Here is a 23582-nt window from a genome sequence, read left to right on the forward strand (position 1 = left end):
GAAATTGTATATTAGTTGTGTGTACGATGTATAATATTGAAACGTTGACAGGATGTGATGTGGGACGGAATCAGAATGTAGAATTTTTAGATTTTTTGCCTATCGATTGCCAATCGGACCCGCAAAACAGAAATACTACGATAGCTACGATACGTCGTTCGTCAAGCGTATTCGGTTTGATTTGGACTTATAAATAATAATTCCCATATATATTAACCCAGAACATGGTATCGCGTAATTTATTGTCCATCACACACTACTTCTACCGTGGATTTTAATTCAAGAACATAATCTGTGTTTGTAAGTAGTTGGTTGTTTTACGATGTACCAATTAACGTACGTGCACGGGAAAAACTTTTTCTCCCGCCTTGGGCTGAACACGAATTTACGACGTAGCTTGTCGGTCGGAGAGACGGCTCCGTATAGAAGATAATATTATTATGGTGCGCTGACGTCATGTTTTCTCTAATTTGTGAATACGAGTATAAAGACTTTAGTTATAATATTATCGTAGACTGCAGAGACGGAATACAGAACGATATTATTGATATTCAATATTCTGCGATTCTATAATCAAACATTATAGAGTTTGGAATTATGTTTAAATATTACGCTTTATTTAGATTATTAAATCTATTTGCGTAGACGTCTACGCGTATGTACATTGATAATTATTATTAATATTAAACTCGCAAGCGGTCGTTGTGTATACGAATCATATTATATAAGCTAATACAACACTGTACCTCGTTATATCGTTAGGGTATCTCCTTTGATCATAATTATTATCATACAATATTATAAGGGTACATCTCTTCTGTTTTCTCAATGTTAGTTTATTAAATGGAATATCGATCAGACGGTTCTATGCGGGTGTCAGTGAGAACTACCGTGTACCGCTATAGTCAGAGCCGACGAAAACTTTTGCTGGTCTCGGAGTTGATTGAGTCCTGGCCCCTTTTACTTACACTTCAGTCGCCAGGAGATTCTACCTCTTTTATATACTTGTAAACGATTTAGTTGTTTAGTGTACAATACAAATATTCGAGTTTTGTAATAATATGTAAACGTCAAAAACTTAGTACCTATTTTGTTTTTGTTTAAGTGTCTTCTATAGTTCTATATTATTATTATTGATGATGCACGAACTGGTACACTACTTTTTTCTACGTATGTAATTAATAATATATTATATTTTTTTAATAATAAATATTTTTAAGTATCATACTATGATGACCACCATAAAATCCTAGATAATATTATAGATTCATGCAAACAACAAAATAATAATATCTAATAATAACGAATAATCGTAAATAAAATTATAGTTAAAAATAAATTCAATAAAAATAGTTTTAGTTTTTTTTCAATCACTCTACGTGTTGTAAGAACACGCTGTATACACCAGCACATTATTTTATATAAAAAGGCTAAGTAACAATAATAATAATAATATAATATTATGTTATTGTTATGGGCATACGACGACGCGCGACGTCGACATTTTGGAGAAAAAATAAATACCAACACTAAAAATAACCAAAAACCAACTATATCCTTCTTATTGCTTCTTGAGATAGTAACCGATCGCCTACATATTTATAATTAAGTAGATAAAATGTTCTTAAATAGCTTCTTAAGATACGGCGAATGATTATAAAATAATTTTCTATTATATTGTGTAAAAGGTGCCACGGGTCTATAGCCTTCCCTGCCTCACCGAATCATCAGTCATGGACACGATTTAAGATATTATATCTAATATAATATATTATATCTTAAATCGTGGTCATGGGTATAGTAAATTCGCTTGTACAAAATGAGGCTCAGCAGTCAGCATAGTATAATAATATAATATATTATGAGTGACGTAAAATTATAGTTTAACATCTGCACCAGAAAATCTAAAATATGTCCTATTTGCGGGATACTCGTAAAGTTAAAATACCTTAAAATGAGTTTTAAAACCGCTGTTTATTGCCGTATTTATAGCACGATTTTTTTTTTTTTTTTGTTATTTACGCGTTCTTATTAAATAACGATTATTTTAAGTCCAGCTAATCTAGCAATGAAAACCTATTGAAAGTTTTTAAAAACAAAACTTACTAATACGGTAATACGAACCGAGTCATTAATGAATTTGACTAAGTGGATAGTATGTCGTAATATTTGCTATTCGATACGATCGAGGATGCGTAAATGATTAATTTAAATTTGAATCGTTTGTTTTAAGAATTTTACCGATTTTCGTTTGAAATGATTTTTATCTTATTTTATGAAAATTGATTTTTAGATGTCTGTTGTAAGGCGATTACGAAAAGGAAGTCATACAAACATTCTTCGCGCCATCGCAATTCGCAATTAAATAAAATTTACTGCCACTACACCTCACTATTATAATATTGACTTCAAAGCGTGTGTTAAAAAATTATCATTTATTTTTATGTCGGATTTTTAGCCATATTTTTATTAAGCTGGTTACAAATTAGACGCATGTCAACGCGACAGACGAATTATAAACGAACGTAAATAAACGCAGGCAAACGCGGCATTTAAATCGTCCGTGTGTGGTGTAAAACCAGAATTACATTGGGAAAATATTTAATTATAGCTGAAAATCGCAACCGAACGCGCGTCTTATTTATGTGTGTGAAATAATGAAATGTGAATACACTCCCATAAGCTGCACGTTTAATTTTGAACGATCGCGATGTTTTAAAAACGCGGACGCGGGCGTTCGAATTGCCTAGTGGGTAATCCCCTTTAGTTATTAATTACAATATTTTGTGAAGACAATTTTTTAGCTACCTATTATAAATGTACATATGAAATTACATTTACAATTATGATTTAATAATATTATATTTATGAAAAAAAATAAATTTCGTATTAAATGATAAATAATGTTATAATATTAAATTATTAAATAGTGAACTTTAAAAAAAAAAAATGTAAAATAAGCAATATAGTGATAAATATATTATTGCAATGCTCATAGTGGAAATGCAATCGACAATGGATTTAATTATTGAGGTTTAACTTCAAAATTAAGGCTCAAGAGCAAACACCTTTTAAAGCCCCTTCCAAGGGCGTATTTCTGGGGGGGCGATGGGGAGATCGCCCTCCCCAGAGCCTCTGTTTTTATTTCTATTTAATAGTACCTACTTTAATATTTTCGTAATTATGTGTAATTATGATACAAAAAGTGTACACCGAATAAAGTAAAATAATTAAACATTTTGGAATAGCGCTCCTAGTTGTTTAAATAGGTTAACATATACATTTTTGTATTTTTGGTTTTTTTTTTAAATTGTATCAATAAGTCGCCCCCCCCTTGAAAATAGGGCCAGAGACGCCCTTGGCCCCTTCCTCATTTAAAGAATTAATATCCGAGAGATCTTAGTAGCGTTCAACCATTTTCTAAAATTATTTTATACACTTTTTATTATTATTACGTGTGTTTCATTATATATCTAGGTGACTAGGTACACTATTTCATGAAGATTAACTAGTAGGCAGCATAATTAGTTAGTACTAAGTAATATATATATATATTATATATTATATATACAATATACATTAGTATTTAGAATAAAACTGTCACCGACTTCATAGTTTAAAAATATGTGTCCACATATTTTGATAATTGCAAAATACGCATAAATATTTCAAAGTTTTTATTAAACATTTTGAAAATTCAGTAAGTAATGACAAATCAAGTACCCTATATACTTAGGTTCCTTCTCTAATAATTATGCAGCATATCAACTGCTTAATAACCTAATGTACAAGTTAGGGTTATAATCATTTAAAATTTTTTATTTAATACCTATAGTGTTTATATATTTGTTTTGTTAAATTTGAATACTAAAGTTGGGATTTTGATCTTATATCTAACGACTAACTCATAAAAATGGTAAACATTTAACTACTAATTAAATTAAATTATTATTATTCATCTAATGTTTTTTAAAACTAATATGCAACATTTAACTAATCAAGAAATTACTATTATCAAATGACCAACCATGTTTCTATTGTAACCTATCAATCTATTTTAAATAATTATCTAAATATAATGAAATAAGATTAAAACAAAGGAAACAACACACAATATAAAATTTTATAATTACATTTAATGTGTATAAAAATACATTTTATAAAAATTAGCCATTTTCATACTATTGATTGAGAAAATAAAAAAGTAGGAATCAATATAATATGTTATCAAACATTTTTATACTAAAGCTAAAAAGTAAATATTCCTTAAATCTATGTTACATGTATGTAATTAATAAGTTACATAATAGATAATAGTAAATTATTTTGTTATAATTCATTGACAAACATATTAAACATTATTATTTCCAATTTGGTGCAGCATAAGTAAAATTATTTTAAATCAATCTACAATAAATCACAGTCTTAATCGCATTTATTTCACTATAAATATCATATGGAACAGTTTCAGTTTTAGTAGCAACAGGCCATTAAAATGGAACTCTGGAAATCAATTTAGACATTGCATTTTTAATGGAAACAAAATGACGCTTAAATTCTAAGCCACAGCCTCTCGAAAGTCTGAAGTCAATCAGAGTTTGATCATTCATTGGAATTACATTAGATTTAAACACTAAGCGCTGATCTGTAGTAGTAATTGTAACCTGTAACACAGTACAATATTTAAAATTATTACTTGTCTATAATATGTTAACTATCAATTTTGGTTTATGTGATCTATTTTCTTTTAGTCTAGAAACTTATACAAAAATAAATATCTTAGAATAGGTAGCGTTCCTCAAACTGTGGGTTACAAGTCAATTTTTAGGGGGTTGCGAGAAGATTTTTTAATTATACAGATTGTAAGAAATTTATGTTTTTTAAAAACTGTATCGATTATAGAACTATAGAGGGGGTCACCATAAGTTTTTTGAAGAAAATTTGGGTCGCGGTCCTAAAACCACTGCCTTAGAATGTTTACCTCTATCAATTGTTTTTATTCTCTTATTTTTCTTAAAAAATAAGAAACTTATTTTAGAGATACTTAAAGATACTTATCTTTTTTTATAGAAAACTATAAAAGTTTTAGTATAAAATTACCTGATAATTTACATTTTTATTTTTTTTATACATATACCTAAAAGTGGTGTGTTGAATTTTTTTTACTAAATGAGCAAAATAGAAGTTTATATTCAAGTTTCGAGTATACCCGTGATTTACGATTTTGCATTACACAATTCCGTACAAAATTAATTTGTGACGTTGCTGAATGTACTTTAAAAAATAATTTTAGAAATAGAAAGGTTTGAAATCTAGTTTAAGAGAGGCATACATGGATTCGAAAGATGAACTTGGATAGTGATTGAAGCAATGTTTTGCATTATCTTTCTTTACATTGTATGAAGTAAATGAGGAATTCACTGAACTTATAAATGTTTGTCCTAATTTTTAAATATTTGTTTTATCAGGTGTACATTGACTAATTTTTATTGACTTATTTTATTATGATAAAATTTAATAAAAATTAATATTATAGTTACATATTTATTCACTGTACCTAACTGACAACATTGAAGCAATTTTTATGTGGAATTGTGTTGCATTCTCGTCATATAAAAAAAATCTTTTGTTTTACCAAAATGTGTGGAATGTCATCCAAATAAACTTCTACCCATATTTTATTTAAATGAACCTGCTCGCTAAAACTGCTCTCTTTTTTTGCATTGTACTTTTCTTATATTCATAAATACACATGGACTCAGAGATAACAATATCATGGCTCAATTTGTATGTACGTCCATGTACATTACAGAACAATAGAACATTCAACATGTTTATACATTTTATGTGTTATAGTAGTTATATTTAAACTAACATAAATTATTTATTATAAAAATTTCCTTATTTGATAAACTAAAATAAATAGTATGCTATTAATATAATATTAAAATATTAGATATTATAAAACTACCTATATCTTTGATCTCTCTAGTCTAGCAAAGTAGTACACATACAATTATTTATCACCCACCCATAAGAGCATCATTTTTCAGCTGTTTGATATTAAGAAGACGTCATACCTGCATGACAATTGTGTTGTCTCCGTCTTACACACGTACGATTTAGACAAAACACATTTACGCAGTCTGAGTAGAACTCACTCAATTTTGGTTCTGGAGTACCTATATTAAAATTTAATTGTGAGACATATTTCTGAGGGCATGGCGCTGAGTTATTTCCATTATTTACAACATAACGTTCATTATATAGTTTGGAAATAGCAAAAATGTCAACATTTATAAATGACCTTAAAATTTTCAAAATTTAATTTTTTTTTTTAAAAAAAAAAACACAATGTTTTGCCCCCAGAAATATTGTCACAATTTAAATTTTTAATAGGTACCTTTTTCACTTGAACCAAAATTAAGCGAGTTCTACACACTCTGCGTAAACATGTTTTGTCTATGTCGTATGTGTGTAAGATAACACATGTGGGTATGATGTCCTCTAAATAAAAACCACCAACCCATTTATATTTGTCATATATTTCTATCTCTAATGGGACCATAATAACCAAAATAGCTTGACCAATTATGGCAACTGTTTATCTGTTTCATGTAGAAACAAAAATAAAGCAATTTCTTCACTATTATTCTCTTAGCAATATAATAAACTATAATTATTCCTAAAAATTTGCTCTTAGTTAGTTAATTTAATGATTCTCTCAATATTGAACGATTTATATGATGCATATAACTATTTCCAAAGAATTTAATATTTTTTGACATACACATTTTTTCCCCTTTTTTCATCCTCCTCTTATTCCTCTTATTCATCTCATGGACTACAGCATACCTACCATACCAAACACAAAATGTAAAAAAAATGCAATGGAATTTTAATAATTAGCTAATAATTAATAACAAGTAATTACACTCATATTAACAGTACTTACCAAACTAGGTGAGTTCATTTTCCATGTATATCCCAAATCATCGAGAAACAATGATAAATTGGTTAATGCCTCTTCCGACGACAAAGAGACAAGAAATCTAGTCATTCTTTTGACTAATCTCTGCATAGAATTCTGAAAATATAACAGTTTAATATAACCTATAAAATAATACAAATAATTTCCAATTACATTTGGTGGCGGCGTAGAAGTGGACTGTGATGTAAAAAGTTGCGAAGAAAGCAGAAGATCATCAACCTGTGTTGGCTGAGAAAATGAGTGTATTTCAGTATCACTTGATAATATGGATGAATCAAACAGATTAGCTGTTGTTGCTGGTTGAGAATAACATTGACGATCATCATCCAAATCTCGGTCAGACCGAACTTTTTTGTTACCTAAATAAACATAAACTTGAATTATATTATAGCTAATGAAATATAGTAGAACCCATTTAATAAGCCGCCTTTGAAACTGGGGGTGTAGGGTATGGATGGAACGTGAAAAAGATAGGATTATCAGAATATACAGAAACATATAAGACACATTATTAATTTATTATATTATAATAGTGTTATAAATGCATTTTTAAAGACTTAATATCGATAATACTATGGTCGGATTAATCGGAGTGACAGACGAGATATTGTTAATATAATTTTGATTAAATGTCTAACTGTGTATTAAATTTTGTTAGTTATGATTAGATTGATTAAGTTGACTTTACCAGAAGTTTCTGACTTTTTGAACCAATGATGTGATTGAATCTGTGATATGTCATATCTTTTAGATGGTGTTGGTGTCAATATCTTTCTTACAAGAGACAAAGCTAAAGTATCTAATTTAGACCATGGTGAATGATTAGCATAGTCAGTAGTTTTCCACAATTTATAATCGTTATCATTATCAGATGGCATATCCCAAGGTAACTCTAAACAAATACAAAAAATTTTAAATTGAATAAATTATAATTTTTCCTAGAATTTACTTTGTACCTAGTTGATTTAATTTCAGTAACTTTATAGTATCTAATTTTAAAAGTAATTTATATTATGTATAATTTATAGTTAATACAATATAAAAAATAAAATAAAAATTTGTAAATATTTAATTTTTAAATACATAGATACTAGATAGTCTTTAAACATGCAGAGGTTTTATTAAAATGTTATATACATTTTGTTTTTGTTGTGCTATAATTATAAAGTAACAAACAAAAATATGGATGGTTGCTTAAATTTAAAGAAACAATTATATAATACAAAACTAACTTTAATTTTTTAACTTAAAACCATAATACTGAAGATGACTGATGCAGTATCAATAGTCAATTACTTTGGTACTAAAGCCTTAGAATATTTCTTAAAAATTACATCTACAGCTAGAATACCAAAGAGATCAACTCTTGACATTAATTTTCTGTATAATACAATAACTTACAAGTAAATAATAATATTTAAGTTCAATGTGTAATATAAGCGATTTAATTGAAAATAATTACCTCCAGCAAGCATTGAAACCAGTATAATACCACATGACCAAATATCAGAAGGTTCTGCTTGAAAAGGTACAGATGAAAGAACTTCTGGAGCTAAATAAGGCCGAGTTCCACAATTTTTATCCAGTTTACGCCGCTATTAAAAATTATTATAAAATATAAGATAGTTATCTCCAGAGATAAGATATTTAAATTTAATGAAACTACTTTTTAATTAATACATTTTTCTAATTTTTCCTGATTGGATATCAAATGCATGTACAAATACCGCATTGATTTTTCATTGTATTATTTTAATAAAAAAATACTAAGTAAAAATCACAACAAAAAAACACATACGTGAACACAATATAACATAGACTAATATAATATATCTAAAAGTAAGTTGTCATGGGTCTTGGTGGATATTTATCAGTCATCATGATGGCTATTAAGCTATAATTTAATACAACTGTTATATGTTATTTATCAAAATGACTCAAATAAACTTTTTCACAATTAAATAAACATAATTACGATTGGTAGCATATTGCAAGAGTACCAAAACATTTTAGGCAAAAGCAAACATAATCTACCTAAAAGTATCAATCAACTTCCTATTTAAATATAACAACTAAGGAGTCACCCATCTTTCAAAAAAAAAAATCTATGAGCCATCACTAATATACTAACATATTACTCTGGTACAGCCACTGTAAAGAATAGATGAGTGTGATTTTTTATTACTTCAATGTGTACACTAAATAATTCATGATTATCGCAAACATAAGAATACATAAATACTACTTACTTTTCCACCAGATAAAAATAAAGTAGCCAATCCAAAATCACTTATTTTTAGATTTCCATTAACGTCCAATAGTAAATTTTCTGGTTTCAAATCTCTATGTGCTATACCATTACTGTGTAAATAATCCTAATAAAAAAAATAGTGTAAATTATACATAAATAGATATAAAACAAATTAAAAATTTTTTGTTAAATAACATACAACTCCAGCAATCAACTCTTTGAAGAATTTTCTAGCATCAGACACTGGCATTCCAACATCAGGTTCTAATTTAACAAACAATATTTTCTTAAATAAGTATATTAACAATAATGCAATATCATTAGTTATTAACAGAGCCCAGAATTATATGCATTTAAAAATTATCAATTATGATGTAAATATACACATACAAATAAATAAAACACATTCTTTACACCAAGAATAGTAATAAACTACTTATCTTTTATCAGAAACAAAAATATTCAAATAATTAAGATTTATAAAAACTTTTAATAGATTAAAATATAAAAATTCAATACTATAAAATATTCAAGGAGAAAATAAAAATAAACTAAAATTGTCTATAAATATCTATTGGAAATAATAATAAAATACCACACCTAAAACTCTCAAAAAATCAAACAATAAACTTTCAAAATAGTAAAACTAAAATCACATGCTATGAATAAATATTTTAAACATTAACAATCTTATCTTGATAAAATCATAATATAATATTTAAAATTAAAAATCGAAAATTTACTGTTTATAAGTAATTAAAATCGATTTATCATTAAATACACAACCTGCATGTTATATACATTTATGAATTAATATGCAATAATTCTCTGAATATGCAAAATACACAAAGTCAAACTTGATATTTGAATTTGGTGTAATACGAATCATACATAGGTATTTCAAACCCCTATTGATGTGCATACATTATATACAAACATGCAAATGCATATAATTCCAGGGTCTAGTTATTAGTTATTGTAATTACCATAAAATAAAAACATATATATATATTATATATATTACATTTAAATCTTATAAATTCTATAGAGATGATCCAAAAAATTAATAAATGTTTTAAAAGTGAAATGAAAAGGACTGATTAGTATTGATTCTGTAATATTATAACATACTTATAATGTAGGATTGTCTCTATATAGTTAAAATAATTTATAGTCTTAATAATATCAAATAAGCTTACCAATTCGATCAAATAATTCACCTCCAGATGCATATTCTAAAAATATATAATAATTATCTTTACAATGGCGCTGACCGTAGTATTTTATTATACTTGGATGATTCAATCGGCAATGTATAGCTGCTTCTTTTTTTACCGTCGCTAATGCATTGGAATAGTTTAGTAAATCTATTGTTTTCATGGCTACAAAGCTTCGATTACGTTGATTTACTAAAAGTTTTACTCTGAAAATATAACCATAATATAATTAACATTTCAAATATAGTTGTGTTATAACCTTTTTACCAAGTAAAAACAAGTTGACTCCATCATTAGGAATTTATCAATCAAACATACTGAATATTTAAATACAATTATTTATTTATCAAATAATAAAAAAATATAATATAAAATAAATATAAATTATAATACACTGAGAGACCATCTTTAGACAAAACAGTTTTTTTGCAACATTAAAGGTTTAATTTGTTAGCATAAATAAAAAAAATTATTATTAACAAATATGTGAACAATAACATACTCGCCAAATGTTCCTTCGCCCAATATTTGAACAATATTCCAACCTTCAACAAACGGAATATCCATTTGTAATGTTCAAACCTAAAACAATATTTTATTAGACACTAATATAAAAAATCGAATTAAAAATCGAGAATGTATAAATTACAAAAATTAAATTAAAAAAAAAAATTAATCTATAATGTAATAAGACGAGTGTATATAGGTATTTTTAATATTATCTGATTTTAAAGTAAATGAGTTTGAACTTACCGTAATCTTATTCTTCCAAAAAAAGACAAAAACTTAAAAAAAAACTTTATAATAAATGATCACAATTTATTGTTTAACTCAAACATTTCAGTAATAATAATAATTACGATTCAACAGTTAGATAATTAATCAACAGGTTTATTCCCTCACGCTCGATTTATCGACAAGAGAACACGACGGAACTGCACCGCATCAGGTAGCACACTAAACTGAAACTGACAAAACTGAAAACAGTACTGTAAACAGTAAAACGAAATAAAAGAACAACGAAATGTGTATCCGTTCCCTCCTTTTTTGAAAAGGAGATGTTTTTAGGTTATTCTCTCGTACAATCGAATATTAACTATCGATCGATTTTTTGAAGATAATGTTGTTTATTATTTTGACCGTATTATATTATTATTATTATATTTATTATTATTATTAAATATGTACATAATAATATTATGTATGTTCTTAGATCATATTATGTTATGTTATTTATGTATTATAATATTATGATTTTAGTGTAATATGTCACTATCATCATTAATGAGAAATGTAAGCCGATGATAAAATCACTTTTTTTCTCGAACAAAATTACTACATTTAAATCCACTGATACATTTAAGCAATTGTTAATTGTTTGTTATTAGTTCTTTTGATATTATTGTTGATTAACTTCATAAGCGTATCTATACTAATTAAAATTATTTTAATTTAGGTGTTAATAGTTTAAAATAATCGAATTTTTTTAGTGTAACATAAATACTAATTTATAACACAGGTTCCACATTATGCAAATTATTTTTGAACTAAAATAATAAATTAGGTAGGTATAGTGTAAAAAATTAGATTTGTTATTATTGATTTTTTTGGCATTGGCCTTTTTTTGTATTAGCCATATCTATATTGTTTAAAAAAAGAATTTTAGAACAAAATATAATTGAATTTTAAAATCTGTTTTTGCTAATAAGCTCTACCAGACTAATAATTATTTCTGACCAAGCAAAAATTGTTAACTCTGTTACAAGTACAAAAATACAATATTTTTATTGTGAGCTGTGCTGAAAACAAAATCTTGATTAAATTTATTTATGTAATCTACCAGATTCCAGAATTTAAAAAAGTCAACTAAATTAAACAAGAGATTAGGGAATATCAATATGTATCATTACAATATGTTGTGATAATGTGAATAATATCTATATTATATTGTCTAGTTCTCTAGTGTGTCTTCAAAGTTCAAGGTTTTATAAACATAATAAAATAATATTTAGAATTGGATATTATACTTAACTTGGACTTTTCAAAATGTGAATTAAAATGTTATAATGTGATAATAAAAAACTCTTTGTCCATTATTATTATATACAATTATTTGTCTGAATTTTAGATATGGTTTTTTATTTAAGTATACCAACTAGATGTTTAACTTTGTATGCATTTGAGTTTAATATTAAATACAAATAAGTAAAGAATGAAAGTTGTCAGTTGACATTAACGCTTTCTAATGTAGGAACTTAAAGACTTAAACCTTATCTACCTGACAGGACAGTTTTATAATGTTTCGGCCGGAGTTTACACATGCCTCTGCAGATTATTCTAATTTTTTATAAAAGGATATTGACTCAGCTAGCTATTTCACCGAATCAAAAATGGAATATAATATAATATTTAAAATTAAAAATCATTAATTTGAATTACCTACATATATTTTTAAAATAAATTATAGAAGAATAATTTATTCTTAAAGTTCAAGCCAACTCTCTTCTTAACTTATTACAGAATACATAACATTAGGAACGTTTTTAAAAACTAAAGTACCTTGTTAGTTACCTATAAAGCTATAAAATAATGTATTAACTATGCAAAAAAAATAAATATAGCTAGGTAGTTTATAATTTAAACCATTGCTGTACTTATATAACAATATTTTAGTTAATAACAATATAATGATTTTCTGTGTCTGTTAATATAATAAATGTTATGCCAATATCTTAATGTTTTTCTCATGTTCTGTGCTCCAGACTAGTCAAGGAAGGGTGGCTAAATCATAATATACATAATTATATCATACCATAGTATATTTTATATTATTATGTTTTATTTATTCTAACTAAATAGTTAAAAGTCTCTATAGTACGTAGTTGATAGTATAATATGTTTTCTTTTTTGTACATTTTTTTTTTTTTTACAATATACAATTTTTTAGAAATGCGGAATGAGAACAGCCCTTTTTGGGACTTGGGTTTATTCTTTAACATAATTATAAATATTTATTTAAATAGTCAATTAAACTAAGTATCTTGTTAATTTATTAAGTCAATTACTCATTAGAATTTAAACGTACTAGTTAAGTAAAAGTTACAATGGCACTAATATGAATTGTATAAATTCTAAAATTTGACTATAAAATTAATTTAATAATACTTAGGTGTATGGATTTACAAATGTTTTCCTTTCAATACTTTCAGAATTACATAAATGATTACTGCTTTATAAAAATAACAAGTCTAATCATGAAAAACCTAATGTAGAGTTTAAAAGTAATAAATGATCAGTATTTTTTGACATAAATATCATAATTTTCACCAAATGTTAATTATATAATTAAACATATCTAAAATCTATAGATACAATCTTTTTTGTAAGCATAATTTTGACAAAATTTCTTAAAAATTCTAAAATTAACAAATAAGTTAATGACTAAAAATTTATAAAAATGTTTGTTCTTCAGGCTTCAACCTACTATTTAAAAATGAAGTACATGGTTCTTTATACATATACAACCAATGTATAAAAAGAAATTTATTGAAGAACCAAATTAACTTCTTATGAATATTTCAAGTTCAATTTTTCATAACATTCTATACCCAGCTGTAAAATAATTATTTTTCCTCAAACAATTTTTGATATTTTAAATTTTAATATCATAATATTTTTTACATTAATTTGAATTGGGATTTTTGACGAAATTCACAAGACTTTCTAATATTAATTGACAACTAATCAGCAACATTATATTTTGTGCTTATTTTTGGTATCTACTCAATTTGTGGTATTTATATAATTATATAATAATGCCGTGTACTGAGTATATTTGTATTGTTTCACGTATTGACATAATAATTATATTTTTAATATTTTTATTATTGTTTAAGTTGGTCTGGTAGGGTCTGCTCAATCAAATTGATTTCAATTTAATGTTTTATTCATTGTGCTACACATTAGAAATATTAGCTATTCGTCCCAAACGGCGAGTTGGGCCTGCATAATATACTGATGAGTGATAAACGTTTTACGTTCATTGCTTAAAGAAGTCTGATTATGCGGTTATTATGGCGTGTCCATTGAGAAGATAACACAAACCTTATCGGTTCGACGCATGAAACATACTTGTATATTTATTATAGTAGCTAAAAAGTAAGTGAGTAAGAGTAAAATATATACAAAGTAGTTTTCTACGAAGTATTATAGGCCCTGTGGCGCAACGGATAACGCGTCTGACTACGGATCAGAAGATTCCAGGTTCGAATCCTGGCAGGGTCGAAGTACCAAAAGTTTTTTGCATTTTTTTATCGATTTACAGTTACAATAAAAAAATGGGTTAAAGTTTACTTTACCGGGTGACCTTGTTTTTTAGACTTTTTTATTTATTTATTTCTTACTTTTTTTTTTTTTTTTTGAAAAGTAGTGTTTTAATGAGTCAAGGACGGATTTAGAGAGGGGGTCCGGGGGTTAATCAGAAGCTGATATTTACATAAATATTATAAATATCGTATTATATTCTGAATTTTATAAAAATAAAAATAATAGATACATTTGAAATACCTACATATTATTATTTTTTAGGACCCTTCCTAGAAAAATTTTGAAAATCCATCACTGTCCTTACGCAATTTGTTTAATTTTTGTTTAGAGGACGTTACACTTACACATATACATATTACAGTAGAACCTCATTAGTTCGGACTTCACTTAATTCGGACAGCTTTTTAAAATACATAAATTACACAAGTTTATGCTAGAAAGGTGCTAGAAGGTGATATGCCTTAATTCTATATGTATGACGTATATTTGATGATTATAAAACAATTATGTACATTTTTAGGTTTAATATTGTTAAATATATGAATTAGACTAAAATTTTAAATTTGTATACTAAACTTTTTTTAAATTTATAATTTATTATTTTTGGTCATTTTGTTTAATCCGGACTTTTATCCGAACAACCTAGAGTCCGAGTCCCAATTAGTCCAGATTTATGAAATTTTACTGTATTTACTTATTAATTAGTATGGAAAATTAGTTTTTATACCAAAAATAATAAAAAATACAAATAAATCTTTTAAAAGTAATTTAAAAATAGTTGTTGATAACTTATTATTTTTTAATTACTTTTGATATGAGCTTCATTACTATTTCAACATTTCTAAATTAAAGTAAAGGTCTTCATTGACAAGACGCATCATAATATTCCGTAGAGGTTAATTATTATGAAGGTAGGTAATTATAGTGGTAGATAAGGGTATACAGATAAAGGAAGTGGAGTTTATCAGTGGCCGAGTTAGTATCCTAAAATTAATATTCATTGGAGAATAGGTAAACCAACAAAATTAGATATGAATTATGCGATGCTAATTACTTACCGATGGTTTGATAAACTCAGACGAAGTACCTAGTTGACTAATAATAGTATTGCTATGTTAAGCGTAAAGTATGTTAAGGAGAAAATCAGCAAACTGCAATAATTTTCTTGGCACTTGTTCAATCATTTGGTTTTGGCGTTTGCAAAAAGTATATAGACTCCATAAATCAATGTATCAGACCAATACTCAAAAACAGACCTTATTTAAAAATCAATATAATAATTTAAAAGGAGAAACATAGTGAGAGAAAATAATAAATAATTGAAAACAAATATACAATAATGATGACATTTTTAAATTCGTTTATTTTTAATAATATTGACAATGAAGAAACAGCGTAATATTAATATATTTTTTTTTACTTGTTAAGATTAGGTAGGTTTTATAACTGTTATGGCTTCAACAATAATGATTATAGTCTACTTTTGCTTAAGTATACAAATAATAATATTATTAAATTTAATATTTAGGTACCCAATATAAAGTAGTTAATAATTACATTTAAATTAACTTCTATCTTATTATACTATACTTATATTATATTATTCTATACTTGTAATTTTAATAATTATATTTTAATATTTATAATTAAAAACAACTTATATTAATTTTTATAAATAGAATTATTTTTATGAAACAATGTAGTAAAATTTAAAATTAAAGCTGGAACGAAACAAATTATCATTTATCGAGTTTCGAAGTGTGTAATTATAAACTTTTACAGTGAGAAAATTATAAGATAAAAGTTTTTAAATTTTAAAGCTACTTGGATTATTTGTGTGACGTAACACCAACACTCAAAGATTTACATAAAACATTTTTAAGAGTGTAACCAAAAACAAAAAAATTCTGTGTAGGTAAACAAAATGTTTGACAAGTTATTTTACAAAATAGTTATTCATTTGGGGTTAATATTTTGAAGTAAGGGTGTTTGTGTGACGGACTTTGATTATTATTATAATTATTAAACTTATTAGTCTTTTTTTGTTTGAATATTTTAATGATAATATTATTATTAATTTAAAGTAATTTTTTTTATTATACTTAAATTAACTTTATGTTTATTTGTTTAATAATTATATTAAAATTAATATGATATTACAATCTTAACTACTTTATTTTGTGTTAATATTATATTTTAACTTATATATAATTAAAAACATCTTACATTAATTTGTTTTGTAAATAGAATTGGTTTTATGAAACATAACAAACCACAAACAAAATCAAATTAAAATAATAAATTATAGCTTATACAAAAAATACTTATAAGAATATTATGTTATAGCTTATAATTGTATTATAACATATTTAAACACACCGAAAAATTAATCCTTCTTAAAACTGACATTAAATATCATAATTTATATCAATATTTTACAATCTCCGAGTTATGGCATTCCTAGGTACTTACAATCTAAATTATGTTGTATAGGAGTGGCAAAATAAAACTTAACAAGCTTAGGTTAATCGTTTCATATTGGTATGACCAAAAGACAATCACACTTTTTACACGAAATGTATAATTGAAAATTACACTAAAACCATGTTAAGCTCATTAATTATAACGCGCAGGCACCATTTATATTTGTACAAAGGTACCTACGATAGATTAACTATTAATTATATGTAATAACTAATAATAAAGATTAAATCTAACATAAAAACATTATACACTATTGGTAACTTAATCAAACGTAAAAGTAACGTTATTGTATAAACTATACAATTAATTTTACTAATAAACTATTTGTACCATTGCCGGGAAGTGATACCGCGACCTTCATCGGGAAGTGATCAAAACTTAGGTTTATAATATAAATGATAGAAAATAGACATATAACGCGTTTATGCGAAATATGCAGTAATATACGATATTACGTATATTCGTACATACGATTCGTATATAATATATGCGTGTGTGTCGAGTCTAAATTAGTGGGTCTCAACCTTTTTATATCTGCGTACGGCGTACTATCTACACCAGTGTATCCCAACCTTGGATGGGGGGGAGGTGTAAACATCGTTTGCGAGGCATAACGAAGTAAATTTTTATTTTAAAATCCAGGGAAAGAAAATGAAAAATTAATAGCGAACGATTATCGGATACTTATTGATAAAGATTGTATATTATATTAAGAAATTAAACACTCATAATCTTTGCTGGGATACTTATACTTTATTTATATTATATTTTGTACTAATTTATTTATATATAAATATTCACATTAATTAATTATGCCGTCATATTATTTACTATTATTCATATTTTATAATTATCATTCCAAATATTGAATAGTTTATTTGTCAGGTATAGAAAAAAGATGATAATTTTTTTTTCAATTTACCTGCCGAGGGGACACGAGTTTTTTGAAAACTTATAAAGGGGAGTAGAAATGAAGAGGTTGAGAACCACTAACCTACGAGACAGTTTGAAAATTTTTTACGCACCACGTAATAATGCAGATGTGTAATAACAAATCAATAATTGATTATTCAAATAATGAATAAAAACGAAATATAACTTTTTATAAATATGATTTTATGTTGTGCGTAGGTAAGCACTTACATCAAAAAATAAAATAAACAATAACATACTGTTCCCGTTGTTTAGCAAAATGGACGAGCATCATTAAAACGGTACAGATATTAAATATAATATACGTTATGGTATAACGATTAAAATTAGTTATAAAATTATCTTAAAATTAAGTTTATAATATTTTTTTTAAATATTATAAACACTTAATATCTAATGGTGGACGGTTCCAGATGATCAAAGGTGTTTAAGATAAACATTCATATAGTATAGTATAATATATATATAGTATACTTGTATAATAGGTATATACAATGCCACTGCGGAAAGTGGAAACGTCACAGATAAACGAACGAACTTACTTCCCACCTCACTGCTCTTAAATAAACTCCGAGATGTGTTTAGGATTTAGCAGTGGTTTTTTCGTCTCACTTGTGACTTTAAGTGCGACGGACGCCCATTTGGTGGGCCCCTTCGTAACTGTATGCAGGCCCGCGAACGTCGTTGTAACCGCTAACCACTGCAAAAGCCTCTGCACGACAATGGTATTCGCCGCTGTTTGTGTGCCAGTCCCTTTTTGTGCCGCCGAACCTGTTTTTGCCTTCATTTTCACCGATGTCAATGTCGACATCGCTTATACCTACGTTACGACGGTGGTTGCCGTAGGCGTCTGTCTGCAATATCGGTTTCAGAGCCTTGATAAATTCGATTAATGTTACTTCATCATTCCTAATACTATGACAAAACTTGTCCTTTAGGTATGGTGCAAACGTCCGCGAAGCCGGTAGATACTGCTGTAATAAGACATATAAATAATTAAGAATACAAGATATAATAATATTTTAATTAGTATTGCGCGTGAAACTATACGGCAAAATACAAAATTATAATATTCTTTCGAAGTTTAAATAATAAATATATGACGTACCATATTGTATATCTGAGAAAGTTGTCTGAACCGAAAGTTAAGTTCTTTAAATATCACAAAAACGTTCGTAGAACTAAAACATACGAGAAACACGTTAATATTGTCAAAATAAAAGAGTAAATTATGATATAATGAGTGATATATATATATATCGGTATTACTTAGTTTTTACAATGTACCTAGAATACTGATAGCAACAGACTGCAGCCGTTTCTGGGTTCAGAGAATTCAAAGGGTCGATTTTTTAAGCGAACGAATTGGGTTGCCATGGTTATGCAAGTTCATTGTATTTAAAGGGATATCAATTCCGAGAAAGTACAGCCCACTAGTGTATATGTACGAATATTGCGTCACACACACATACAAAGAGTAGTATACTCAGACCACCCACCTAAATATCTTCACCCCTTTACCGGATCCTAATTCTGTTAACTCCGCGCATAAATTTCTTGTCAGTCTTATTAATAAATATCTCATCAAACATGTCAGTTTCAGACCATTAAAATGGAATCGTCAGTTTTATGAGCATCATCTACCCTTGTCACTAAAAACTTCTAACAAGCCCTTTTTGATCCAGTTTTAGAAAATATATTTATATTATTATTATATCTGTGAGTGTGACTCATTGTCAACTATAAGTATGATTGCATAATATATGTTGTTTTTACTTACTACCATAGTATAAATGTACAATAATAAACCCTTTATCCTCATAACTATCACACATTGTTTAATAGGTAAATATTGTCTTTAAAATATAATACAAAACATAAAAATGGTGTACAGTTATTGAATGTCTTTTTGTTATAGTTAACTTAAATTGTTTGTCCCGTAATTTGTACATAGGTAAATATGGTTAGGTACTAAGGTGAAGTGCTGTACTCGCACTCGAATACGCATGAACGCATTAGTGATTCAAATTTAATTTAATATTCGTTATTTCAAAAAAGTGATATTAAGTGTCGCATTGTTGTTGAGGGATAACCAATAACATGTGTCAATAAAATAATGTTTGTACCAGTATTTAGTTTGACATAATACGTCTCTAATGTCGTCATTACTCCTCAGGACACTTATCGGTTGAAGGGCTATTACATCCACAAGTCCAAATTATTACAGAAAATTCGATAGCAGTAAACATTGGAAACGTTTGATAATAGAGAAATTCGGGCTGTCTATTTTATAAACGGTAAATTAAACATTTGCAAATTATCCAGTGTTTGGTTCCAATAGGTAACTAATACGTGATTGAATATTTTATTTAAATTTTTGAGTCATATAATAGATGTTATCACGATGAACCAATGGTTTAATCACAGATAAATCTATGTATAATATACATACAAATATCTATATATAAATCTTGCTTCGTATCTTAGAGTATATATTGTAATAATATAATATACATTTACGAAATACGAATATAATATGTCGACACAGAGGTGTAACACAATATAGTTCACGCTCTTCATTCGACAGTCATATTATATTATTTTATGATACTGTCACGCTCTATAGGTACCAACATTATATCTCCCGTTGAGAAAATACGAAAAAGGTCAGTCCTATTGTAATACGTATACCATGCCATTCTTTATCTTTTGAAATGTACCTATTGATTTAAAATGTTTAACATTGGTTTGTAAATATTTTTTAAAACGATAGGTTACCTTAATAATAAACTTTTAATTATTTCTATAACTTACCCAATTACGAATTGCAGTTTACTGAATTTTTGATTTTGTATTTTGTACGACACTGAACTGTAGATTATTTTTACAATACTATAACCATACGGGGTTTTGAATATTTTCAACTCTCCGATTTACTCGCCGAAGCTACACGTCCTACTGTCACAAAAATTATATCGTTTGGTCTGCGTTCATGCTTTCTAAATATAATATGTAAATAAAAAAAATACATATTAAGTAGTAGAAGAAGAAGAAGAGGAAAAAGGAGAATAATAATAATAATAATAAAAAAAATAGTAGAATTATTTTAATACGAAACAAACAACCTGTGGATTTAAAAACCTGTAGCGGCGACATGGCGGCGGGACGGCGACACGGCGTCAGTCTCCCCTCGTACGTCGTAGGAACGATTCGAAACTATATATTATTAAAACCCTTAGACGTAAATATCGTTAGATCTTTGATCGCGATAATAATACACGCATCTATAAGTATACAACCATCATGCAGTGGTGTACGGCAGACTTTCTATATAATATATTATAGGACTATAGGGCATGTCATTCGGTCCAAGTACGACAAAAAAAAAAAAATAAGATTTAATATCATGTACATAGGTACCACAAATACCTAGCATGCTGGGTTTTTGGGGATTATAAGACGCCGTATATAACATATATAAATTCTTTTCACCGAAAATGTTACAATAAAATATATTATATCGCCGCCGCCGCCGTCGTCGTATACGGTTGAATATTTTTCGGGTCCCGAAAACGCAGCATGGAAACATAATGCGTGTATTATATTCAATATGTTTACCAACCCTCGTCACATTAGATATACATTGTTGATATTGAAAAGGCTTTGCGCACGTCGCCCCGCAGACCCGAAACGCTGCTCACCACAAAAGGGAGGATTCGACAGAATCGATACAGCTGCCCGCCGCCGCGCCGGGTCGACGCCAATACATCCCCTAAAAAGCAATTATCCCCCGTCACGCGACCACCGACCCGGCCAGAGGCGGGCAGCTCGACTACCCCGAATAAAACCTACCTATATACATCACACGACGTGACGTGCACACCCGTCGCCTTCGAGTCGCAGCTGCACGACACTCGAATACAATATATTATTATGCATTGTGTTGCCGTAGCTATACACACGCACACGGCGGACCCAACCGGTTTTATATTTTCCTTTTTACTTTTACACGCTTCACTATAATATTACAACGAAAAAATATATAAGGATTCCTCGGCGCGCGTTATCGTCATAATATTATTGTGTATTGTAAAAGAAAGCGCGCCAAGGTCAAGTAACATTATAATATGTTATAAACTTATAACATTAACGTGTTGTATTTTTCATGAGAGTTTCTAGCACTAAAACCACGTGTATGTCCCTCGCACACGACGAATATATTTTTATACACCAAAAATCACTTTTAGTACACGAATAAATAAACGTATTTAAATGGGTTCGAGACGAGTTTTTAGATGGACCGGTTTTTTCTATTTTTTTTTTGTTCATCTCTTTCCACAATAATGTGGTTAGGCATTCGTTGTTTTAAATAATCGTCTTAATCACACGGGTTATATAATATAGTAATTGACGTTTGACCTACCCTACGGGTCATTTACATAATATTATATATTCTAGCCGTTAATTTCGATAACATGTCTTTACAAAAACTTGATTTATTTACCCATCTGCATATAGACCTATTATACGTACAGTATATATATAACGTAATATAATATTATGTTATTGTACACTTACACTTTTCCTGATATTAAATATCACATGATATAATATAAAATTCCGTGAGTTTTATTATTGATATTTTTTGTTGTTGTTGTGAAAACTGCGATCAGGCTGAAAAGATTCATTATAAAAAGATCTAAAATTCTCGAACAGTTAAAAGTATACGTTTATATGAAAATTAAATACGATTGCTTAAAAAATATGTTTTATATGATTTATTAGTTTAAGAAATACCCAGAATAATTTAACTATAACAAAACTAAATAATAATATTACTTAGGTACCTACTTATATTAGTGCAATCAACATTATTAGCATGAGCAAAAAGTGCATTTGTATTTTTAAGTTGTACTCTCTAAACCTATAACTAGGTACATAAATAGTATAAAACTATTTTTTTTAGTACTTACCTATTTCAATATTTCTGGAAAAATTTAAGCAAATATAATTTATTAAGCTTTAATGTTTTTCCTCTACAAATTGTATTATATAATATTATCTAAGTAAATATTATATATTGTTAATATTAATATATTTAATAATTTATTGACTATTGTTTTAATGCATGACATTTTGTTATTTTTTTAATTCAAGTTATACCCGTAAAAACCGTTTATTAAATTAAAAAAGCTTAATTATAAATATAATATATAATAGCTGTACCAACATTGTATTTTTTGTTAATTTTATTTAAAAAAAAAAAAAAAATAATAAGAGAAGTCGATCTGCTGTAGTGTTGTTAAGGGGGCAGGTATCGAGTGTTTTCATCATTATGAAAGTCATTGCAATAGATGTGTTCAAATTATATTAAATGATC

General features: G+C 27.3%; 1 protein-coding gene and 1 non-coding gene across 3 annotated transcripts; one reads left to right on the top strand and one right to left on the bottom strand.

Annotated features, from left to right (window-relative positions):
- Positions 1 to 4174: 4174 nt before the first annotated feature.
- Positions 4175 to 11453, bottom strand: LOC114132783 (serine/threonine-protein kinase Chk1-like). 2 transcript variants are annotated; one of them, XM_050207510.1, is made up of 11 exons: positions 11213 to 11453; positions 10962 to 11041; positions 10442 to 10665; positions 9442 to 9506; positions 9241 to 9366; positions 8454 to 8586; positions 7680 to 7883; positions 7145 to 7350; positions 6956 to 7087; positions 6791 to 6855; positions 4524 to 4664 (listed from the first exon to the last, which is right to left on the bottom strand). In XM_050207510.1, the coding sequence occupies exons 2-10, from the start codon at positions 11024 to 11026 to the stop codon at positions 6838 to 6840; spliced, it is 1173 nt and encodes a 390-aa protein (XP_050063467.1). In that variant the 5' UTR covers positions 11027 to 11041; positions 11213 to 11453; the 3' UTR covers positions 4524 to 4664; positions 6791 to 6837. The 2 variants fall into 2 exon arrangements, with proteins under 2 accessions (XP_027854156.2, XP_050063467.1); XM_027998355.2 differs by lacking the exon at positions 6791 to 6855 and having other exon boundaries at positions 4175 to 4664; positions 11213 to 11449.
- Positions 11454 to 14670: 3217 nt separating this feature from the next.
- On the top strand, positions 14671 to 14743 carry Trnar-acg (transfer RNA arginine (anticodon ACG)). The gene has a single exon. It is a non-coding gene; the product is annotated as a tRNA-Arg (tRNA).
- Positions 14744 to 23582: the final 8839 nt, after the last annotated feature.

This window comes from Aphis gossypii, chromosome X (genome assembly GCF_020184175.1).
Source record: "Aphis gossypii isolate Hap1 chromosome X, ASM2018417v2, whole genome shotgun sequence".
NCBI classification, from domain to species: Eukaryota; Metazoa; Arthropoda; class Insecta; order Hemiptera; family Aphididae; genus Aphis; species Aphis gossypii.